The following is a 25,527-nucleotide window of genomic DNA, read 5'->3' on the forward strand; positions in this document are numbered from 1 at the left end:
GCCTCCCACACTTACACCTGAGTATTATCTTACTGACGTAATCACCCTTTGGATAATTTTTCCTTAATGAATAAATGGACCAATATAATTTTTTTGACAATTTGCTTAACTGGGTTCTTAGAACTTAGCGTGAAAAAACAGATCAAGTTTTAGGTAATATTTATGCAGAAATACTCAAAATGTAAAAGGGTTTACAACATTTCAAGCATTACTGTATATGCTTTCCTTAGATTATATATTGTACTAGGCCCTCTTCCCTCCTTTATATCACTATGTGTGTATATATATATATATATATATATATATATACACACAGCTGTACATAGTTATTTGTATTGTATTGTAGTGTTTTATACCCCTGTTAGTTTCATTACTGTACAATAAAACCGTTAAGCGCTCAGTAGCACTTTATAAATAAAGATATACATAGATTTGTAACAGTTATTTACCCTTTAAGATACATTTTCTAGCTTGTGGTTCATAAAAGTTGCTATATACATGTTAGAATGACCATTATTGTATTGCTTGGTGCAGGCTATGGACAAACATAAGGAGCACTGGTCTGTTTCATTTTTATCTACATATATCTGCCCATACCAGTGTAACTTCATGACCATCCCCAAATTCAGATCATGCCATATCCATTGGGTCATTCCCCCCAAACCTTTACATTCTGATTTGGATTTTCATGTATGGCAGACTGTCAGTAGGGCATTGTTAGCTTGGCCTTAACCATGTTCAGCAAATATCAACTGCCTATACCCAAATGACACTGGGTGATGACTGTGTTTTTTGTCATTTTAAATTGACAGGAGGGCATTGTAAAGACATACAGAAATCTATGAAAATATGTGCTTAAGCAGCCAAACATGTCTTTTCTTTTATTTCTTTTCTAACCAGTAGAAAATAGTAGAAAATACAATCAGCCCTACAATGTGTATTTTGAACATGAAGTTGAAACTGATCAGTAAAGTCAGAATATATAATTTCATAGCAATTATCAACATACAAATGGTATAAATAAAGGTAATGTATGTATTCCTATGAATATCGCTGTATCAGCCCTGTATAAATCTTGGTATTGCTCTCCAAAGGTTCATCTAAAGGGGGCACAAATTTAGATTGGAACGTAGTTTCTCTTTATCAGTTACTCACTGCAGTTAAATGAAACTGATAATGTACTTCTAGTTATATGTCAAAGAACTGGAAGAAACCCCATCTGTCATTCAAGCCGATAAACAGAACTTTTAGGTATGTAAGACTTGGCATCATAAGCACAAATGAAGTGGAACCAGCAAGACCTGACATTCCTGGATCCATATCAAATAAGAATGTCCAATTCAGTATGAACATTAACTTTTAATCGCTACTCAGGATACTAACATGTCTGGATAATGTGTATGTTATATTGTATGTGTATATTGTAGTAAACCAGCACCTACATTCAATTTAACAGCAGGCAGGACCTTACCAGTTGACATATTCATCCATTCTTTTTACATTAGTCTGCTAGCCTAATAACTGGATATGTATATTATACATAATTATTTATGTATGTATGCTCTGGATATGATCAAAACACCCGCCACCCATCACAGATTTCTACCCATTGGTGTGATTGGGAAGTGAGGCAAGTCACCCTGCATGGGGAGTTAGTGCATTGGCACAGTTTCAGGTAATAGCTGTTATGAGTAACACTCACAGTGATTCCTATTAATGTCAGTGGAAAGTGATCAGTGATGGGTAGAGGGTGTTTTCATCACCACTACAAGCCATTAAAAATATTTCCTTTGGTCTTAAGGTTCCCTTACACTGGCCACCTTTGATTTAATTGCTTCTATCTATGCTACAGAGGATTGCATTGCTGTCTTACAGCAATAGGGTGATTGCAAAAAGGGACATTTTTATTGTAGGCTCCAGAAGGACAGGAACCATGTGTGATTTTATGTATCTTTTTTTAAAGCCAGTGTTATTATATATTTTAGGATATGTTATAATCTCTTACAGTCGTCAACATTTTGTATTTTACAATGCCTAACTTTTCCTTGAATTGGCTTTTCGTTGCAACTTCATTCTGGGCTTTACTGCATTTTAATTTAGAGGGTGACATGAATATCAAAATCCTTGCTCTCTATTTTTAATGTACCCTGGTGTACAGGAATCTATTTTGGACCTGTGAGCCATTTACATAACCCTTCTGGAATGCTTGATGAGTACAGGACATTTTAAACCGAAGACATGCCCTGCTCAGATTCCTGTTTGATGCATCCATTACCCTGCACAGACAGAAGATAAAGATACAGAATGTCAGTTGGGTCATTTCTCAGTGCACAGTTTATGGTTGCACTAATATTAATTATATCATACTGTCAGGTAGCATTTAATTAGTTAATTCAGTTTTATTTGGCTGTTGCATCATTAAGTTTTGGCCATGACCAATGGTCTGTAAACAACACTTTAAAGGTTAAAGGTGGACTGATGGTCACATAGTGGTAACATGCTGTACAATCAGGTTATTAGTAGACTTCCCAACACTCACAAAGGTGTACAGATAACTGCTTGGTAACTTTGCAAAAGAAAAACTTGCTGATGAATATCGTTGTATCAACACTGCATATGTCTTGGTATTTCTGTATTAAGGTGCATTTAAGGGGGCACAGATTTAGAATTGAGCATAATTTCAGTTTATTCAGCCAACTGCACGCTACTTGAGGCTAATTAGTATATTTGTAGCATATAATAACACAAGTCTTATGCATTATGGATTTTATTTCTGTAATTTTAAAGCTAAACAGGGTTTCACTTTATGGTCTGCCCTTGGCTCTGCTGGTGTGCAATTCGGAACATGAACTAAAGCTCAGTCTTAAATCATAATCATCATATATTTATATAGGGCCAGCAAATTACGCAGAGATTCACAATAAATTTGAACAAACAGGGATCTTAAAAAGTTCAACAAAGAAGGGTATACAGAGTAATACAGAGGGACCTGCTCGCAAGAGCTTACAATCTTACATGTGAAGTATAGACATGGGAATTGGAAACCTGTTATCTAGAAAGCTCTGACTTACAGGAACGCCATCCCCCCACAGATTCAATTATAAGCAAATAATTCTAATTTTTAAAATTACTGTAACAGTAAAACAGTACCTTGTACTTGATGGTAACTAAGATAAAAATGAATACTTTTTGGAAGGTAAACAATTTTTTTGGGTTTATTTAATGTTTAAATGATTTTATAGTATACCTAGTGGCAGATTCACTAAAACTTGATCTTGTTTTCATTTTTTTTAAACCACGAATAAACTTGTTTCCACGAATGTCAGACATTTATCAAAAAATTCAAAGTGAATAAATACATGCAAAACTTTTTTTAACTTGTTGCCCAATAATTGCCCGAATTGTCACACAAAAACCAGCTTCAGAAATTTGAAAAACTTGAAAAATTCGAAACAAAGAAACATTTTCCAGGGAAGGGACATCTGCCACTGATTTCTACATGACCTCAACAGGTTTTAGGTGGAGAGTTTTTGGAATATGGTTTTTGAAATCTCCAAAAAGTCGCAACTTTTTTGTTGTCAAAAACTCTAACCCAAAAAAGTAACAGGTTAGTAAATGCCCCCCCTTAAGGTAGATTCAAATGGTAGAGATCCAAATTATGGAAAGACCCCTTATCCAGAAAACCCCAGGTTCCGAACATTATAATTAACAGGTCCCATACCTGTATACCATGAATGTAGAGAATGGATATTGCACTGAACAAATTTACCAGGTGATTCCTAAAATCCTAAATGTGTATGATGTTCTCACTTATGTTTGGTGCCAAATAATAATGTTTATACAATGGTAAAAGTGAACTACCCCTGAAACACTGCTTGCATATGGTAGAAACATGTTCATAAATGGGAAATTAAATCCTTACTACTTCTTTCATTGAATCTGTATTCTGTATAACGTGTAGGCCCTAACCTACATAGTGGTCTTCTAATAGCATGTCCATAAGGTTAGGGTTATCTGGTGTAATTCTGTAGCACAATACTCATCTGTTCTTAACTAAATGTATTTTCTGTAAACCTTGTTTAACAGCAACACTTCTAGAAAAGGCTTCAGTACCTCACTAGAGTTAAAACACATACATTTTAGGAAACAATATTTTCAAATGCCAGAAATTTGAGTACAAAAAGTGAGAACTATTCCCCAAAGGGTTTGCCATTGAGAGGAGTCAGTCACTTGAGAAATGTTGCAGAAGTGCTATAGGTTGCCATCATGGCCCTTTCTGTTGTTATTTGGAGCTTGACATCACTGCTTATTGACAGCAGCAATGCAGGGTCACACAAAATTCCTCTACCACCAGTTTTTTGCAGTACAGGTATAGGACCCATTATCCAGAATGCTCCGGACCAAGGGTATTCCGGATAAGGGGTCTTTCCTTAATTTGGATCTTCATACCTTAAGTTTATTAAAAACTCAATAAAACATGAATTAAACTCAATAGGATTATTTTGCATCCAGTAAGGATTAATTATATCTTAGTTTGGATCAAATACAAAGTACTGTTTTATTTTTACAGAGAAAAGGGGAATCAGTTTTAAAAATCTGAATTATTTGATTAAAATGGAGTCTATGGGAGACAGGCTTTCCATCATTCGGAGCTTTCTGGATATCGGGTTTCCGGATAACGGATCCCATACCTGTACCATTACTAATGTTAGGTTTAATGTCTAGCTCAATGAATATCATTACTTAGGGGCACATTTACTAATCCACGAATCTGAATCACGAATGGGAAAAAATCGTATTGGAAACAAAAATTTCGGAAGATCGCAAATATCACGAAAATGCTTACGAAAAAATCGTATTAGTCACGATAATATCGTATTGGCGATCCGAAAGTCGCGAAATTTTCGTACCGAACAATTGTAAACAGCGGTAAAACCTTTCCGATTTTTTCGTGCAAACATCCGAAAAAGTCGTGCAGCGTACGAAAAAGTTGTGCAGACGCCCGAAAAAATCGGCGAAAATACACTCGGAGCATTCGCATGAACGCTCGAGCGTTCGTGCTTTTGTAAATGTGCCCCTTAGTGTTCTCAAATACTAAAAAATCATTTAAACATAGGATAGATTTGGCTCCAGTAAGGATTAATTATATCTTAGTTGGTATTCCCTTTAAATTTGGACATTTTTTTTGTAGATAGGGAATAGTCATTGAGAAGTAATAAAAAAAACAAAGAAATGTCAAATTTACCAAGAGCCTAGCTGATGGGTTTTATTATGCCTACTAAATGCCAACTAAATTAGGATGACAGTCTTTCACTTTAATAATAACCACTGCATAATCCAGTTGTCTATAGTATGACATAGTAGGTGCCCTAGATATTCTACCTCATAGAGAGAGCCTAAAAGGACATAGGAGAGCTCTGCACACTGCCAAGCATTCTTCCATGTACAAATATAGCATCGAGAACGAAATGCCTTTCTCCCCTGGGTGTGAGAAAATGCTCATTATGTTGTTCAAATGCTGATAAGCTATCACTACACATTGGGCCTATTATGGGATAAAACAGATCTTTTTGGTTGTCAGGAAAAGTTATAAAAAGTTATAAAAATTTTGAAAGTAGCAGTAATAGTTTAAAAAAAAAAAACACTATAAACCAAACTTCTGTTGAAATAATGTAATAAACCATTCCACTGTAGCATGGATTAAGTAATGCAATATTCAGATATCTACAAACTTATTTAAGTTAGATTGTAAGTTTTACATTGCAGCGACTTCCTTTCTACTGTGTCTCTGACCACATTGCACCTGTTATTACCTAATCTTTATTTATTTCTTTACTATAATGTTTGTCCTCTCTGGGTCTATATTGTAAAACTGTATACTCTGCATATCCTAGTAGCATTTTATAAATAAAGTTATACATACAAACATCAGATCTATAGAATCTGTGCCTTGCATGTTGTTTTGCTCAAAACATTCAATATAAATGAAATCTTTATGGGTATCTTTTGACTAAATCTGACCCCACAAGGATAGATCAGATCTGTTTTGATTGCTCAAATGATAAAATAAATTATTGGTTGACTAAAGACACGCAGTAGCATTTGTATGGAGTCCAAAAATGACATTGAATAACCTTAATTCAGCCATTATTCTTCTTAAAAACATCCTTGTGTAGCTGTATGGAGTGTAGCAATTTATAAGCAATCTATTGGTTTAACTCTACATTGCTTATGGAAGTCAACCAATGCATAGGATTACCATTATACAGCAAGACATCAGATCTTCTTTTAGACGCTTGTGTCTCCTGCAAATTCCATGATGTCTTGCATGCCATAATGTCAGTAGCAATTATTGGTTAACCAATACCAATTTCAAAGAATCTGTCCAGAAGTCAACAGTGATGTCTTTCAGACTATACTTTTGAGACATGACTCAAACCAAGGCACCTGCTCCTTTATCAATGGACTGAGTAGATGGGACAATGCCACTAAAGACAACCGAAGTTATCCTTTATAAGCCCCGGACATTGCATATTTATTTATTTGTGCTTTATGGTTCCTGCTTTTTCAGGTCACCCTTCCCTCCCACCCTTGACTTAAGGCACAGTATCCCTATACATACTGGCTCAGCACTCCTTCTTCTCTGGCTTAAGTTCTGTCCCCTACACATCCTCAGCAGGGCACACATATATAAATACAGCCATAAGCACTTACAGAGAAGCTGCACTGAGTCCTCTATCTAAAGCAACACAGGATTTCTTGTCTCCTTTTTTGTAAACATGTTCCCTTGGTATCTGAATTCCTCTCTCAGAAAAATCCTTAATTCCCAGGGCCAGAGTCTGCACATTTCTCTCCCCTCTCCTGCTCCTCCCTCCCTCAAGAATGCTAAGAACTCCCACCCCCTCCCTTAGGAACATGTGATCTGAGCTATAATGGTTAGAGCTATACAGCAGGAAGCTATGAAGACCAAGCTAAAATGGCAGATGCAATCTTAAACAAACAAAGAAAGCTTCTAGGGATCTTTACTCAGGTATGGTAATGCTTTCTGCAGAATACATATAGGGGCAGATTTACCAAAGCACGAATTCGAATCCCGAATAGCAAAAATTTGGATTGGAAACGAAAATTTTGCGACTTTTTGAACGATCGTAAACAGCGGAAAAACTTTTCCGACTTTGCATGATTTTGGAAGCCTCACAGAGGAATAAATGGCACTCTGCAGCTCCAACCTGGCCCAAGGAAAGTCACAATACTGAAGCTTGAATGAATCCAAAACTTTCGTACTCGGCACAACAATATGATTTTTTCGTAACGGTGACGAAAAAGTCGCAGAAAATATAAAAAAAAGTCGCGACGGCGTTGAAATAGTCGCAAAAATACCGATCATTACGAAAAAAACACATTTGGACGATTTATTGGAATGGTTGACTAAAATGCTATGCAAAGAAAGATATTATGCAAATGGTTTATCATTATGTATATTGTGTGGAATTACTATTAGCTTGTCAGAAACACAATTTCTTAAATGTTATTCCTCCCACAGCAATTATTTATCAAAACAGTTGTCCCGGTGTGTATCTACGAGACCTCAGCACAGTACAGTTCTTTGCAAGGGACACCTGTAAGATAATAGGGACTGTGCTCTTTACTGAAGGGAACATTCAGATTGTGCAGTATCACAGGAATGCTTTTGAGTGGCTTACAAAGCGTCACTAGGAGCCACAGAAATGATTTGCTGGTAGCTTGCCGACTTACATAAATCTATTTCAGGGTCATCGTTAGTCAGACTGCAGCACTTGTTCCAGTTATAACTTTGTTAGTGAATTTGATGGAATAAAATGGCAAAATATGCATCTGAAAAGTGCTGCTGCTACAGCATTAATTTATTATTATTGTGATTTAATGCAGTCCAAAGCTTGCACAATACTAGAATATTATACAGGTTTGTGCCAAATGGGATTCAACTGAACAGTGGCTGATTTAAAATTCCTTTTAGCTTACAAGCATATATCAACCTCAGTGGAAAAAGTATTACCCAAAATCCTTGATAATCATGGGGATTCCCTCCACGTCACCTTCTACTTTTGGCCAGTACCCAGATTGTACAATTTAGACTTTGGACATTCTATTCTGTGTTTGCATTGGAAGAAGACTGAGCTTTCTGTGGCGATTTAATTTTTTTGCCTATATTACTCCTAAAACATTTTCTGTAACATTATGCCTGGTAATCTGAAGAAATTACTGTGTCTGCTGTACACAGTACAAATCCAAATATATTTACGTGTAAGAATACTAAAGAATTTTTTGCATTTACCCCAATCATTTTTTGAGCATTTCTTATGTTATTGTTTGTGTCTGTAGTCTGTCTGTTTGTGTAGATGGAAAGGGTAAATCACTGGGCCAAATGTTAGGCACCCCTAGTGATTGTAATTGCTTACCTGAAACCTGAAACCACACCATGCGTATGGCATAAAAAACGCTTGCCGAAAATACGCACCATACGCTCCTACCTGTGCCTGCACCCGAATGAATGGAATACGCTCGCGTGCAGGCACATGTAGCCGAAATCTGCATAAAAACGTGAGACTTTGCATTCTCTCCCGTTTTTATTTCGGCTACATGTGCCTGTACCTGAACGTATTCCATTCATTCAGGTGCAGGCTTGCCGAAAATATACGCCATATGCATGGTGTGGCATTAGGCTAACAGGAGCACAGGCCAGGGGTAAGGTAAGTGATTAAAATCACTAGGGTGTGCCCCAGTGATTGTAACATTCCTTCTCTATTAAAAAATGGGTTACTTCCCACACTATAGCTAGCAAGTGCAAGAGTACCAAGGGGTACAAAATCATTCCTCTTAGTGATCATTCAACAAGCAGTTTCTCCCGGAAGATCTCTACATTCTGCACCTCTAGGATTGATACCCGTAGCCATAAAAACCTGGCCATTGGTAAGGTGCAGGTTTAGGGCTCCTTTGCACTCAGGTGCGCACTACTTTGCATGTCTAATATGCATATTAGGGGGATGGATAGGGAATGAAAGAGGAGCACCTACAATACCTTGCCACAATGAATACAGCTGTCATGCCAAAAGTACTTTTTTTGTTTTGGTTTTTTTCTGGAGCACAATTCTCTGTATTTGTGGTCCAAAGTGAGGGGCTGAGTGCATGGTGGTTTTCAGCCAGTTTTTGCTCTTTGCACCTAGCCCTATGTTTCATAAATGAAGCTGTTTCCTATTAAATTATTGAATTGCGAAAAGCTTTAGCTGTCTCTGGCTGACAAGTCCCATTAATGCCTGTTGGCAAATGCAAAGTTATATTTTTTTATCCACTGTTCACTGTTTAAGTTTAATATATCATCATATACAACATCATAATATTACTTTAGCACAGAGGGGTTTTTTTTGGTTCAAGCTTCCCTTTTGAAATGTATCTTTGGTTATTGAAAACATTGCTATGTCAGGTATACAGCCACACTTCCAAATGAATCTAGGAGAGCTAAATGTATTCCCCACTAAATCTCAGGCTGGCTTTCCCAAAGTATCCAGTGCAGCAATTTTTTTTTCTGTTGTACACCAAAGACACAGATCATGTGTTAAAGCAAGCTAAGATTTTATATTTAATATTTTTACATTTATATATAAAGAGAACTATTCATCCTGCTTAATGCTTTTGCCTGCTTTTTAACATCTGGTCAATATGTTGTTATTCCTCCCTTTGTTATGCACAGCAATTGTCACTTGCTGCAATAAAAAAAGCACATTGATCATTTTTAGCAACTCTTGTTTGAAATGGAAAGTGGAAGCCCAGAGGCAGTGCAGACATAATGTTATCTATGTCATCATTGATTTTTTTCATTTTGATTTAGAATAAAAAGACGTAGAGCGTCTGTCCTGTGACTCTGTGTTTTTTAGTACATGGGTCAGCAGAGTTCACTCTAACAATGATGGAACAGTAGGGCAACAATAGATCCTTATCTTTTCCCAGATTCATGTTAATTCTTTTAATTTCTCTTTTCCACGAACAGTTATTTGCGTCATTTGAAAAGATTCCTGACTTTATTAGTTAAAGTATAAATGGTGTTTTTCTGGTCATGTTCAGTTCTAAATGGAAAACATCTCCTTTGTTTTTGCATTTTTACTATAGATAGAATACGCTGCCAGTGGCATCTTCTGTCTGTTTTTTGGTGGGTTATATTTGTAACAAGATCTACATGCAATCAAATGTTATCTCTTCATTTTTCTATTTCAGTTATTATAAAACAGGTATGGGATCCCTTATCTGGAAACCCATTATCCAGAAAGTTCTGAATTACGGAAAGGACATCTCCCATAGACTACATTATAAGCAAATAATTTTAATTTTTAAACTGATTTCCTTTTTCCCTGTAATAATAAAACAGAACCGTATACTTGATCCCAACTAATATATAATTAATCCTTATTGGAGGCAAAACAAGGCTATTTGGTTTATTCAATATTTATATGATTTTTTAGTAGACTTAATTTAAGGAGATCCAAATTATGGAAAGATTCCTTATCCGGAAAACCCCAGGTCTCGAACATTCCAGATAATAGGTCCCATACCTGTACAGTAATAATCTACTTGGAAACTCATTATACAGAAATCTATGAATTACGGGAAGGCCATCTCCCATAGAGTCCATTGTAATCACATGAATGAATTATTTAGTAGATTTAAAGTATGGGGCTCCAAATTAGAAAAAAAACAGAAAACCCTAGGTCCCCAGCATTCTGAATAATTGATACCTATATGTTGCAGAACTTTTAAAAAGGCAATATTATTTAAATGTAGAAAGCATACAAGCAAACAGTAGCTGAATGAATGTATTTGTTCACCTTCTGTACGCATGTATTTTTTTTACCTCGGATTCCGTGATTCTTAACCTTATACAACTTGAATGCCTGCAAGACTGTGCCCTTTTTAAACAACGAGGATATTTTCTATGTATGGGCAAACCCTGGAATTCCAGAACAGCCAAAGCTGTGATTCCTGCACAATGTGAATCTCACTTGCAAGTGATGACAGTTAGGTCTGTTTTTAGCACTGTATTGAAGGTCAGGGGAAATTAACATGCAAAAGAAACTGAAGTACCTTTCACTTGTACGGTACAATGTATCTTAGAAACAGGCCCAGATTTTAAGGGAAAAATGTTTCATGACTTCTGTATTTGTGTAAATTTTGGACAGTCGATATAATATCTGTATATGTATGTATATAATATAAAAGTGAGAAAATAAACCTACCTGTGCTTCAGTTCATATGAAGAAACTTTTGGACCAACAGAATATCTTCTGAGTAAGAAGCCTCCAAAGCCATTATTAGCTTAGAAAACAATATGGCTTTAAACATCAGTATTTCTAACTGATCAGAACTATAGACATTATCCATTTTTTATTAAGTTATATATTTGCTGCTCGTTTACTGTATGTCCTTATTATATTTACACTTGGAAAAAATCATATTTTTGTGCTGAGTTGGCTAAAAGGAAGTATTTGTCTATTGGAGTTTTTGTTCCTTGTAACTCCTGGGACACAATTACTTCTACAGCAATTAAGGATCAATCTTTGGATACATAAAGGAGCACATTCATTATTGTTAGCACCTGAGGTTTGGGTGAATCATAGCAAATGAAGGAATTGTATGTATGTTATTTTTTTTTTGTATTTGACCAAACTATTTAACAACTGGTTTGTTGTACTTTGGTCTTTGGCAATAAAAAAGTGATTGTTAAAGTAATCTTACAATAAGTTTCATTCGTTTAACTATGATTCAGACCATGTCAGGCACAACACAAAATCAGTAAAATTGCAAGATTGTTGCTGGTCCCAAATCTTTCCATCTTTTGCTAACAGCATCAGCTCGACTCATCCCAGGCCAATAAATATCCTCCTTACCTTTCCCTGCATCGGCCCAACTTACCATACCCCCAATATCCAGTAATTGGTGCTCAGCCACTTACATCACATTTACTCTGGCACTTACAGAATCTATTACTACATTGCATGTTCTTGTCACTGATAACACCAAGGCCATGTATTTACACGAAAGTTGGGAATTGTCTCTTTTACATTCTTTTTTTCTCTTGAACGAGGTTCTGAATCTCTGGGTGTGTCTGTGTAGAAACTAAGAAGTCCACTAAAATCTAGATTGGGCCTCAGAAAGTGACTGATACAGCTCATTTTACTCATTCTATCTCAGATTTCACTTGCAGCTCTCATCAGATATAGAGCTACCAGTGCAAGTTTACTAAAAAAAATATGCATTCTGTGGCTTTGATGAGTAACGTTTTACACAGAGAATACCTAAAATCAAGCAGACATAATCTGAAATGGGTAGAATGTAGATTAAATTATTTTTAGAAAGGGTGATGTATTCATAAAATAGACTTCAAATTGATATGAATCAGGGATCATACACTTATTTAAAAAGGAAAAATTATAAAGAATAAAAAAAATTCAGTTGGCATATTAGATGGTTTAACACCCCCTTTTTTTAATACCTTCTGCAAAAAAGTTAGGGGGTTATGTAATAAAAGGCACAAAGTTTGCTCAGGAGCAGTAACCCATAGCAACCAATCAGAAGGTACAATTTACTGGTCACCTGTTTAAAAGCAAACATCTCAATGGTCACTATGAGTTACTGCTCCCGGGCAAACATAGTGCCTTTTATTACAAATGAGGGATAGTGTTTTATACTTTTACTATAATTACCTGCAAAACTAGCACAAAAAATACAGGCTAACAAACTTTCTGCAACTTTGGTGAGAGAGATTGCTAGGCAATGCATTTCAGATGTCAGTAAGGTACTGTGATATTGTAAGGGACAAGGCCAAGTCTAGTTGTTAATTGACTTGGAAACTATGTATCACTACATAAAAATGTTTTGGAATGTGTTGGGTTTATTATACGTTAGCACAGACACAGGTTGAAAGCATGGGCGACAGAAGGTTAGTAGATGTTACTTTATCTGTTTTTTAACTTTGTATTTAAACCAACTTAAGATGGCATTAGTACATTAGAATTCACATATTTGTCACACAAAGTGCACTGCTTATTTTCCCATGTCTAGTTTTGGCATCAGCAAAAGATGCGAAGGTCTTGCTTCCTAACTAGTGACACCAAGCATACTGTATTTTCGTGGCTTGTATTAAATAAGAAAAGGTATAACCTGCTAATGGCAAAAAGTAAAAAATGGGCTTCCTGCTATGGAAATCAATAAGCTAAATTGTCTGGTGGGATATAGTTAGTGTTATCTTGACTTACAGAAAATGAAAAACTAAGCAGCTGTTTCTCCAAATGAGTAAAGAGCCATTTTGATCCTTTGGTTAGATGTCTTATTTTCATGAACCATTTTTTATTTTAATGTCAATACCATATCAAGTTTTCATCCTTAAGTTTTAGCATGTTAGCACTTTAGGACCCCTCACACACACCCCTACACAGAAACACACAGATAATACTCAACCCCTCAACTTCCTTCTCTACATATAGTTCTACCTGTCCTTCCTTTGTATCTTCTCTTTTGCAATTTGTTCTACAATGCTAACTAAATGCTAATTGAACCAGATATTAAAAGTCCCTTTGGAAGCCTATAATATCTTTGGTGTCCTGCATGACCTTTGAAGAATGTGTCATAGTCTGGGGGAAACAAAAATTGTTGATTGGTTCCTTTTTTGGCTGCAATTCAGAACTGATACCAAGTCATGCCTGTCTTATTTAGAGGCTGATAACACAGCTGAAAATCTCCACACTGTGAATGACTTGTGCTAACATCAGCTCAACAAATTGCCTGCAAATTATAGCACTACAGATATAACTTACTAACAAGAGTAACTTTACTTTAAGGCTGCAACAGAGATTTGTACTAGAGGGGGGATATGTAATTCAGTTGCAGTTTTCTGCAGGAAAGTACTTCACATTTTACAAGTTTTCATGTTTTTGTTTCAGAACCAAATGCAATTACTAGGGCACCAAGTGTGTCCATTGCATTGACAGCCATCTGTCATGCATTACAGACATTTACCCAAACTGTGGAATGGTTCCAAGCAAGCTGTCCATATTTTATAACAATTTCCAGGACAGCCCCAGGCCTTATACAGTATGTAGGTTTCAAAAGGGGATCATTTTATTCATAATGGTATTTAATATCTGTCTAAGGAACTAAGCTGCAAGTCTTTATTATTCTTACTTTAGTTTAGGTTGTAAACTATAATGAATACACACAGACATGCCTTAAACCAGGAAGCACTCAATATAATGTCTCACAGCAAGTGTAGGTACAAATTTTAAAGTCTGCAATTGTGTATGAATTTGTAGTTCAGAATACAAAACCGCTAATGAGATCCCAGCATCTGATATATGGTACTGCCAATTATATCCCAGCATCTGATGTATGGCATGATATATGTATATTAAAAATGCATTTCATGTATGAGACACAGAAGGCCTGGTCCTCCATTACAGTTTCTGTTATTTGATATAATCCTATCCTGGGAAGGTATGCATGGCACCACATAATGATCTGCTTTTCTAACATTGGGGTTAATTTATGAAAGTGGGGCAGTACACAACTTTGTGCAAATGTTACTAAACCAAAGGTAGATGTGAGTGTATATTTAGATGTATGTATGTTTTTATGCTAACTGCTGTGATTAGCATGCCCACACTGCGCGCAATAATTTAAGCTTGTGCAAGGCATCATGTAACAATTTCTTCCTCCCCTATGCCATAGGACATGGCAGGCAGTGCACCCAGTGAGTGATGAGCTGGCAGAAATAGCCAAAAGCTTAGCTATAATCATTCTCAGTTTAGTGCTGAACAATATGTCACCACTAATTAACTAATTAAACGAAGGATAATGATTATATTATTAAGAAAATGCACTGGTGATTTTTTTAGACACTCAATAAAGGGCTTATGTAGTAAAATGGGTCCAAGTCTACCCAGTCCAGTACCTAGAAGAACAAATTAGCAGTTTGTTTTGATTAGTCTAGAGAGGCAAGGGTGCTGAAGCAAATATGTGATTGGTTTCTACCAAAAATTATGTTTTCATCCCTTGAGTTAATGCCCATTTTTATACAAGACAGCACTTTATTTGCTTTAGTAGCCACTGTATGACACTGCCTGGAATTAAACAACTTGTTATTTACAAAAATCCCCAGATCTTTCTCTATTAAGGATCCCCCCAACAGGATAAACTTTGGTTGAAACTGCACAACTACACAAGAATTAAAGTAGAAGTATGCAATTGTGCACTTACTGTGCACTGTAGCAGCCAATCCACATTAAAGGGAAAGGTTATCCAAAAACAAGATTTTGGTATGTTGTAAGCTGCACTGTGATGCACTTGGTCTGTGTGTATTTATAATTACCTTTTAGTTTGATCTCACTAATAACACAAATGTCTTTAAAAAAAGCAGCATCCTAATACAGGGAAGTGGTGGCAACAAAACCTTAGGTGCAAGCCTGCTGTGACATTTTCCTAGACCATTTAATCTTTTATTCTTTAATTATAAGTAGTTATAATAACAAAAACATTAAAAATAGACATGAAAGAGCCATGCATGACACACACAAACTGCATGACCAGTTCACCCTAGGCCAATTTTTCATGGTTACACTGCAGGATTTAGAGCCAATAATTCACTTGTGCAATTGAGATAAGACAACATTTAACAAGGCAGAGGAAGGAATTTGCCAGTTGTATTAAAGCAAAATCTGTGGAACTTTTGTGATTGTTGGGGCTATCAGAAACTTCTGGAGGGCTGCATCTTACCTTCAACTGGCCACCCTGACTACATTATTTGTTTTTACGAGATAAACTACGTTATGAATAAATGAAGTTATGAATAAGTAATCAACTATGCATAATATTGAAAATGAAATACATTTTTATCAGTAAAGTTTTTCATTAATCCTTTTCTACCAAGTTGGTAAATCTTTATCATTTCAGTCATTATGTGGCAATAATATCCCTGTTTATGACATGATATGAATGTATTGCTTAATAACTGAATTTCATGTTTGTCACCAGGTTACCCCAGGCAGTAAAGCAGCACAGTCCAGTGTAAACCAGGGTGACTTAGTAGTTGCTATCGATGGAGTCAACACAGATGGCATGACTCATTTAGAGGCTCAGAACAAGATTAAATCTGCCAGCTACAACTTGGGTCTCACACTTCAAAAGTAAGTGGACTGTACTTGTGAATTGCATATACTGATTTAACCGACATAGGCAAATGAGTATATAGGCATATGAGTATTTCCCTATATTAATAGCCCAAGTAATTAAACTGTGCCAGAATAAATGTTTTCCTGATGTAGAATGGAAATAAGTGAGCTAAAGACAATCCATAGAGATCTCAAGGGATGTGAAAACTTAGGAAATCATATCATTGTTTGCTGAAAACTGAAAAACAGAAACAGTTATTTTTGCATTCACCATTACACTTATAGCTTTGCCCCAAGTACATATCTAGATGGAGAACTGAATTCTCAATCCTAAAACAGTTTCTTCATCTGGCACAAACTGAAATACAGTACAACATATAGGCAACCTTAGAACCTTTTGTTCATTCCAAATTGTCAAAGACATTTTGGTCACTTTAAGATCCAAATCATTTGGAATAAGAAGAATTGCTTGACACAAAGAATTTTAAAAGCAATAAACTATTTAAAATGTTAAAGGTTGCATCCTATACTTCAGTGGTTTAATGTTGACAGCAATATACATCTCTTTATTTTTCATGGAATTACATTTAGGCACAACATATAATATATTATTCAGCTGATAAAAAGGATGGTTTCGGGACATCTGTTTTAACAGATGTAATAGAACAGACATTCATTCATTTCTACTGCTAGATTTTGAAGCACAGAGATCCCTTCAAGGTCAGAGTAGTAAGATAGAGCCAGTCTAGTAAAGGATCAGTATAAATGTACTCCCTAGGATATGCTTTATTGCCCTTAAAAGCATTTCTCAGCTTTCAAGAAGTACAAAGAAACAAATTAATGCTTATATTCTATGGAAGAGTCACAAAAGACACATTTTCTAATTATTCCAATACATAAAAAACAGTAGAATACAGTATAACAATGTTCAAAGCATTGGTTTAATGCAATGGAATAGATTATGAATACATTATTCTGAACAACATATAATAATTTTCAGATTATTGTCTAAATTTCTTGTTGTCTTTTGTGATTCTACTAAAGCATATTATTACTTAAACATTTGGAAATGTAATGATTGAGCTCACCTGCTAGAGCCCCTTGGATGTCACTGCTAATGTCCTGCCTAGCATGATTAAATTGGCTCCCTGAGGGCTGATTCATAATTAGACACTTACTTGATGATCAACATTATACTACAGTTAGTCCAAGTCCATTTGCCCATCCAATGTAAAAAATAAGTAATGCTAGAGAAGAAGAAAGATCTACTTATTGCTGTGTAGCAAATATAAAGTGGCACAAAGTGGATTGTGGTCTGTCAATAGTATCCCAATCAATTTCTGTAGTTTTTAGGTAATGATCCACCATGTAGTATAGGAGTGCATATCCAAGACTGAAAAATAAGAAATTAGAGTACCAATTGCTCCATCACTTTTCTGGTGCTGGAGAGTCACAATGGGTAAAGCAATGACATTTGAGCCTTTACTGCAATCTGCATTTAGTCTCTGTCCTGGCTTAAGAACCTTGATTTACATTTCTATCTATCCCATAGTGTGTTCTTCCTTTGCTTATTTGTGCATTATCCTGTAGGTTTTTTTTCTTATAGACATATGGCTTTACAAAGGTGCATCCAAGTCTGGAACCTTAAAACACATTTAAGGTTAACATCACAGATTTGTCTATTTTCATACACATTGATCATTTTCCCATGCCAAACTATGAAATATATTAATAGCCAGATAGAAAGTACTTATGAATCTCGATATATGACCTTCTTAGGGGGTGGTATTTACAAATGGTCAATTTTTTTTCACAATGCGGTTTTGTTGTGGAAAAAAACATGACTTTTCCGCAATTATGTGACAAAACCACAACAAAAAACAGAAAAAAAAGCCATCTAAAAGCTGTCGAGATTATGTCAAAGTCAAAGGCACATGTTCTTTTTTACAAGTGGAAGATCTTTCTATGCTTCATAGTTTTGAAGGTTTTAGGGGGGTTTTGGTGCTTGCATTTATGCACTAATAAAAAAAAGTTGTGGTTTCCATGTTTTTTCACCTCTTTTTCGATTTGCACTTTTTCAATGTGAAACTAGACATTCATGTTTTTTGTGGAAATGAGTTTAGTCGTTGTTTTACAAAACTCTAAAACCACAAAAATCAGCATGTTACTAAATCTGCCCCTAAGTATACAAGAACTCCCAGCATTTTAAGATGTTTAATCTAGTAAAGAAATCCAACAGAACAAGATCAATACTGTAGGCTATGTGCTGCATATAACTTATTGAATGTATTTCTTTTGTTCTCTGCTGGTATTGTATGTTGTAATAAGTGAACACAGAAGACTTATACAACAAAGGGTTATTCAGCGTGCTTCTTCTAAAGCACCATCCATAGAGAAGCAATATCTCAAGCATAAATAGCACTTGTACAGCCTTCAGAAATATCTATCTAGACCCCATCATCTAAAAGAATACAAGAAAAAATCAACATGGAAAATGGAAAAGTCAACAAAACACATAAAAACATTTTAAGGTGATGGATGAAGGTTTTTATTTAATAGCACATATTATACAACAGAAAATTGAATTCCTCCATCTCTTCCTAGCAGTGATATATAAAATTATTTTCTTTTATACACCTTCAATGTTTGTTTCACCTTCTTTTCTATATTATATTTTCACGAAAGTCCGAAAAAATTGATGACAAATGAAGGTTGCTGGAAAATTGCCATCCAAACTGCATATAATTTTGTGCTGTTCAGGAAAGAAATTGTTTAGCAATAAAAACTCTGGAGATGTAGTAATTTATGCGGAATCTAAAAAAAATGGCAAACAAAAATAACTGCTAGGGTTTTTATTAATTCTTTTATTGAGAAAAAATAAAGAAAATATGCATATAAAATAAAAAGCAAACCAATCTTCTAGAAAAGGGTGATATTAAATCGTACCCTATTCATTTGTGGTAAATGAATAGTAAAAATATGTGGGAACATTTCCATTAAGCTTTAAAATGATTTTCTATGCATCTAAAAGGCTAAAAATCCGAATTCGACAATTCGCCAGGTTAAACTTGCCGAGTCCATGTAGGCGTCAATGGCAAAGGTTCCTTCCTTTTCCTTGAAGTTTTTTCTTTTGTCTCAAAACTTTTTGCTGGGTTTTGTCCAAAAACTTTACTTTTTCAGATTGTTGCAGTGACAATTCAATATTGTTTGGATTTTTGTTGCAGCAATTCAAAAAAGTAGAGTTTTGTGTGACTTTTCTCGCAGCGACTTTTCCTTGAGACTTTTTTTTAGTAAATATTAGACATTCGGGAATAAAATGAGTTTATTCGAATGTGAAAATGAAAAAAAAAAGAGAAATTATGGAGTTTTAGTAAATCTGCCCCTTTTAATTGAGAATTCTCTTTTTTTTTTTAGCCAAAAACCTATTATCCAAAAAGAGTTCATTTTAATAAAATAATTCCCATTTTTAATAAATAATTTCCATTTTATTTGTAATAAGAAAGCACTACCTTGTACTTGATCCCAAAGAAAAGACTCCTTATCTGAAAAACTCCTGGCCTTGAGCATTCTGAATAGCAGGTTTCATAACTGCACAAATATTGACCAGAGAACTACTTTGTCTTTCCATATATTTTTGCTGTGACTTTTCCATATACAGAGCAGAAAACTATGTGACATGATGAATGCCTGAAGCACAAAATGAATCTATATTTTCCTGTAACAAAAAACTGTTCTGTTTTGTAAAACTGTAGCTTTAGAGCCAGTTTATTACACACTCAATGGCTTTGCTAGCCTTTTCTAGGTCATATAAAATGGCATACATCATTATATTAAATATAAAAGGAATCTAACTGAATGCCTTTAAACCTTTGCACAATCCCAACTACAAAAAAGCAATTTCCGCTAGTAGAGAAACTGGGAAAAAGAATTAAACAAGTGAATTCAATCAGTGCAATTCAATATACATTGATTGAATAAAGGCCAAAACTGGACAGTAATTTAACCTGCAACACAACAAGGGCATTCAGGACTTCAAGTAGTAAGCTATTATTTACACTCAAAATGGAAGTTTTTATGGCCTCACTAGGTTAACCTTATGAGTGCTGAAACAATTAAGAATTAAGGGCTCAAATTCTTTATATTATTATACACAGGATAATACAGTGGATAATATAGTGCCTACTATAATTTATTAGAATATTAAAATCCACAAAAAACTGACATGAAAAGGCTAAGTGCTTTAATAGAGGGTGCAGAATTCTATGGTTAACTTTAACTGGTCATATTAGGGACAACACAAATGTATTGTTTTGTATATAAAAATGTATTTTTCATGGTTGTATTTACACCCAATACTGTGTGCATATTTATAAAAAGTCTGAATTGCTTAATCACAATTAAGTTGCATACAAAAGGGATTTTTAGTTACAAAATTAAGAACATAAAATTGACAAGCCACCATTCCACATCAAGGTAAACCATATATGGTGGTCCCAACTATTTACCTCCGGTTATATTTTTCATAAGTTGGCATCTCACTGCATGGTAGAAAGAAAGAGTTTCTCCTGACCTGGGCATTAGTCCCAGTCACAGGATTGAGCCTTCTCCACCATTAGCTTTTATAAAAAGGGAGACAGCACTGGTTTTACAGGCTAAATCCTCCCCTTTCCGGACCAATGCTAGTTTTTGAAGGCAAAAGACCACCATTGAAGGGATAGGTGTGGGGGTACTTAAACCACATGAATCTTTGGATAGATTAAATCAGTGCTGTCCAACTTCTGCGGTGTCGAGGGCCGGAATTTCTCTAACATACATGGTGGAGGGCCACTAATGGAAGCCAGTTTTGGCCACTCCCCCTTTTTGAACCACACCAACTTCAAACCACACCCATTTAATCACAATGGTGGTAGTGCAGCAAAAACCCAAATGCTTGGTCCTCACTGCGGGGATATCAACAGTTATTCATATATGAGAAAATTATATTATGTCATATTAAGACACACCCTTAAATCCATATGCCTCCTCCCCTGTGGATAGCACAGCAACCCCCAGCAACATAATTACACACCTTAGGGACCATTTAATGGCTGTTTCCAACTACAAACTCCCAGAACAAACCCCTGCCAGGTTCACCTCTCACAGGCAGCATAGGGCAGGCAGAGTATGGCGCACACAGGCAGCACTCTGCCTCCCTTATGCTGCCTGTGTGTGCCATACTCTGCCTGCCCTATGCTGCCTGTGTGTGCCATACTCTGCCTGCCCTACCTGTGTGTTCCATACTCTTCCTGCCCTACTTGTGTGTGCCATACTCTGCCTGCCCTGCCTGTGTGTGCCATACTCTGCCTACCCTATGCTGCCTGTGTGTTCCATACCCTCCCTGCCCTATGCTGCCTATGTGCCATACTATGCCTGCCCTATGCTGTCTGTGTGTTCCATACCCTCCCTGCCCTATACTGCCTATGTGCCATACTATGCCTATCCTATGCTGTCTGTGTGTTCCATACCCTCCCTGCCTTATACTGCCTATGTGCCATACTATGCCTACCCTATGCTGTCTGTGTGTGCCATATACACAGGTAGCATAGTCCAGGAACTACATACAATGTCTGAGGTGTGAACAGGGGAACAATATGGGTGATTACAGCCTGAGCCTGAGGTGTGAACACTGCAGGGAGTGAACAATGCAGAAACTAAAAGGTGTGAAAAACACAGGGGATTATAGCCTGAATCTGAGGTGAGAACCATGCGGGGGGGGGCAGTTAATCTTAGTACTGATACTATTTAAATCTTACACAAAGGTAAACCATCAAAGCAGCCAGACATGTGGGGGGCCACACAGAGGGCCGCCAGTTGGACATCTGGATTAGATTATTTGCCACTTGTCCTGACCCCTTTGTCTTAAATTTCAACTACTCTCTCTTACCTGCTGTACATGCTACTTGAACTGAGTGTCCCAAACTTTTCTCTAATTCTAATGTGATTAATAGTTTACATATGGCCATTTCTCATGTCATGAATAGTTGGCTCGATCTTTTAGAACATTTCATGTGGCACACAATTCTAATGGCATAGTTTCTATTCATGGCAAATGTGGTTATGTTCTTATTAATTCTATTTGAGCTGGACCTACTTCCACCAAGAATTAGAATGGCACCCTGTTCAGACTTAATAATCACAGTAATATCCCAGTTCCAAATACTTTAGTATTTCATATGGTATTATAAGCTTTTAAAAGGTCAACCATTCATATTTTGTTCTGGATATTAACGTAACAATTCCATAAAAGCCTGGTCTAAAATAAACAATTAAAATTGTCTTCTGTGTTTAAAAAAATGTTTTTACAACCATATTGTTAGTTCCCAAAAGTTAAATAAAAAGCATTTACATTTTATATTTTGTGTTAAAAATTCAATTCTGTTTTAATATTATAATGTATTAGGGATGCCCCCTTTTTTATACAATGGGGTGGGGCAGTGAAGTTTCATAGGTGGAGTGACATCAGGGAGCAGGGCAGTGACTTTTCTCAAGTGGGTGGGTGATGCTAGGGGGTGGGGCTATGATGCAGCGATCTGTGGTCCTGTCCAGATTTCTTAATTTGGAAGCCCTCTGTATGGGTTATTATTCGTATATAATGTATGTGTAATGTATACACCCTCCTATTATAAAGTGCTGCAGAATATGTTGAAGTTAATAATATTTTCTGTACTTAGATCAAAGCGTCCTGGACCAGTTCCCACAGCCACCCCGCGAATGGATTCCCCAATGCCAGTGATCCCTCATCAAAAGGTACTTATTTATGCCGTTTTAAATCTTCTACCAGGGTGCACTTGTTCTAAATTTGATTCCGTATTGTGTGTACTATAAAACCTAATTTAATTTCTAAATAAATGTTAGTATCAAAGCTCAATAAAAAAATAAAAGATACCCCCACCAGGTGATCCAATTGGTATTTCCATTTCATATGTGGGTCTTACTTAAAAAATGTCAGTGCTATACCTGAGAGTATATAGTACCTGGATCTAACAAATGGTTTATTACATAGTAGCACAGATATACAGTATAAACCTCTTTACAATTAGAGATGAATTTATATGATTCTTTTTTTCAAATCTAGAATGTGTTTGTGTTGTGTACAGTAGCAAGTTAGCAGTGGCAAAGATTTTCAGTGGTGTGGGGCCAGGGTTGTTTACGTTCCCATATACTGACTGCCATGTGGCAATCATTATATCATCTTCATTTAAAGTTAAAATTACAGGCAAAGCAAGTAACACCCTCTAATTAAATGCTAAAGCTGTACAGTACATTTAAGGTTGCAATAATCATTTGGCTTTCCAGCTAGAGCAACACCCTTTTCATGTTAATTTGAATGGCATGTATTATATACACAGCTTTGTCTTTTTAAAGACACAGTAATTAAAACAGATTAATTTCACCAGAGTTTGATAGTGGATGGGATTACCGATGATCATAGAGTTTGTTGTAGTATCTGTAGAAAACAATCTATTGAAATACTTAATATTATGAGAGCGGGAAATAGTTTACATGAGAAAATTCTAAAGCTGGCTGAACACATGTATAGCTAAATGGCATTGATCCAATTCACTTACTCTTGGCTAATGATGAGCAATTTTTTTTGGCAGGTATGGATTTGCAGCGAAATTACACATTTCACCATTGCCAAATTTTTTCACAAAACTGGAGAAAAATTTTGCCTTCAAAATAGACACAGTCTTGTGAATTTTTCCACAGTTTCGTGATTTTTTTGGCGAAGCTAAATGTGACTGATTCGCTCAACACTACTCATGGCCATAACAAGGTCCATTAAGTTGTGACACTCAAGTTTACAGTACTATTTGTATTATTTGTCTGGGTATATGAGTTATTATATGGGTGGTTGGGACAAGGGGTTTTCTGGATAAGGGTAATTTAGATCACCATAACGCAAAAAAAGTTTTGTTTTTTTTTAAATCAATTTTGTGCCACTTTATAGCAGAATTTGAGGAGTTTGCTTCTAATAGCCAGTTTGAATGTTTGGGCAAAATAAATCACTTCTCTCTTCTCTCTCTTCTCTCTCTTCTCACTTCTCACTTTTTGTTAGTCAGTATAGTGGTTCTGGCATGTGTCATATTGCTGTTAAAGCTAGAAGCAGGCAGTAAACTGTTGTACCTTGTTAGCTATAGTTCAGAAAAATAGGAAAAGGATTTTGTTGTTGTAACGGCATACCACGTATTGGATACATTTTATATGTAAGAATGCAAGCATTCAAGAAAAAAAACATTTAAAAATGACATCTTTTTAGCAGACGTGATGTAGCAGTCCAAACTTGTGCACCCATTTACACTTTCTTAAATGTCTTTTTGCCAGAATCAATGTCAGATCAACAACTATTTGTAAAGAGCTTATGGTTTGGAGTGATTAGAGGCAAACAAATCTAACATCACCATTTGTAATGCCAAGTGTCAGTTAGTGTGATGTAAAGACCATCTTTGTTGGACTCTGGAACAGAGGAAACATCTTCTCATGTTAAGTCCACCAATATAATAATGATGGAGCAGTGGAACATGTCATCTAGAGTGATGGCAATTTTCACTATTTGGCAGTCTAATGATGAAGTCAGATGCCGGGAGAATGTTACAATGTTACATAATACCAACAGTAAAGTCTGATAAGGGAGAAAAGGGGTCCAGGGCTATTTTCCATATGTTGAACTAGGTACCAGTCCCCCTTAAAGCAAATTCCAAGACTACAGTGAGTATACAATGACATCTTTGATAATTCTAGCTTCCTACTTTGTAGTAACAATTTGGAAAAGGGTCTTTCTTGTTTCAGCACAATAACGCCCCAATGCACAAAGTGAGGACTGTACAGAATAGGACTGCTGAGCTAGGAATGGAAGAACTGACACAAAGATCTAATCTTAATACAAATAAACAACTATGGGATGAACCGGGCTGCAAAGAGCAAGCCAGGCCTGAGCCCCAACATTAGTGCCCAACCTCATTCTCTTGGTGTTGATCTTAAAACTTTACCATAATTTGTATAACTGACAAGCAAAAGTGTGTTTAAACTAGTAAAGCAAGGATATATATTAGCCTGTGGTCTGTGAGGAACCCTTCCATTGTTAATTTAGCAACCTATGGGGACAGCCACTCGAACATCTGTTAAGTGAGTGATTTATAAAACCTGGCTATCTATAATATTTGATCTAGTGTGCAATGTGCAAGGTAGATTGGCACCTATGTGAGTGGCTGTTCCTAACACAATTTGCATGCAGCCAGTCACAATAAGCTTATTTGCAAGCCATTGGCCTGACTATCTGCATCACACCAATCACTAA

At 36.0% G+C, this 25,527-nt stretch overlaps 1 protein-coding gene across 22 annotated transcripts in view; it reads left to right on the top strand.

The window, feature by feature from the left end:
* Window positions 1–25,527, top strand: part of ldb3 (LIM domain binding 3) — a 108,119-nt gene that overhangs the window by 17,645 nt on the left and 64,947 nt on the right. For all 22 annotated transcript variants that reach the window (XM_031904923.1, XM_031904927.1, NM_203764.2 and 19 more), the window contains exons 3-4: window positions 16,054–16,205; window positions 22,901–22,976. In XM_031904923.1, the coding sequence (XP_031760783.1) occupies window positions 16,054–16,205; window positions 22,901–22,976 (228 nt within the window). The remainder of the gene's footprint in view (window positions 1–16,053; window positions 16,206–22,900; window positions 22,977–25,527) is intronic.

This window comes from Xenopus tropicalis, chromosome 7, assembly GCF_000004195.4.
Source record: "Xenopus tropicalis strain Nigerian chromosome 7, UCB_Xtro_10.0, whole genome shotgun sequence".
Taxonomy (NCBI): domain Eukaryota; kingdom Metazoa; phylum Chordata; class Amphibia; order Anura; family Pipidae; genus Xenopus; species Xenopus tropicalis.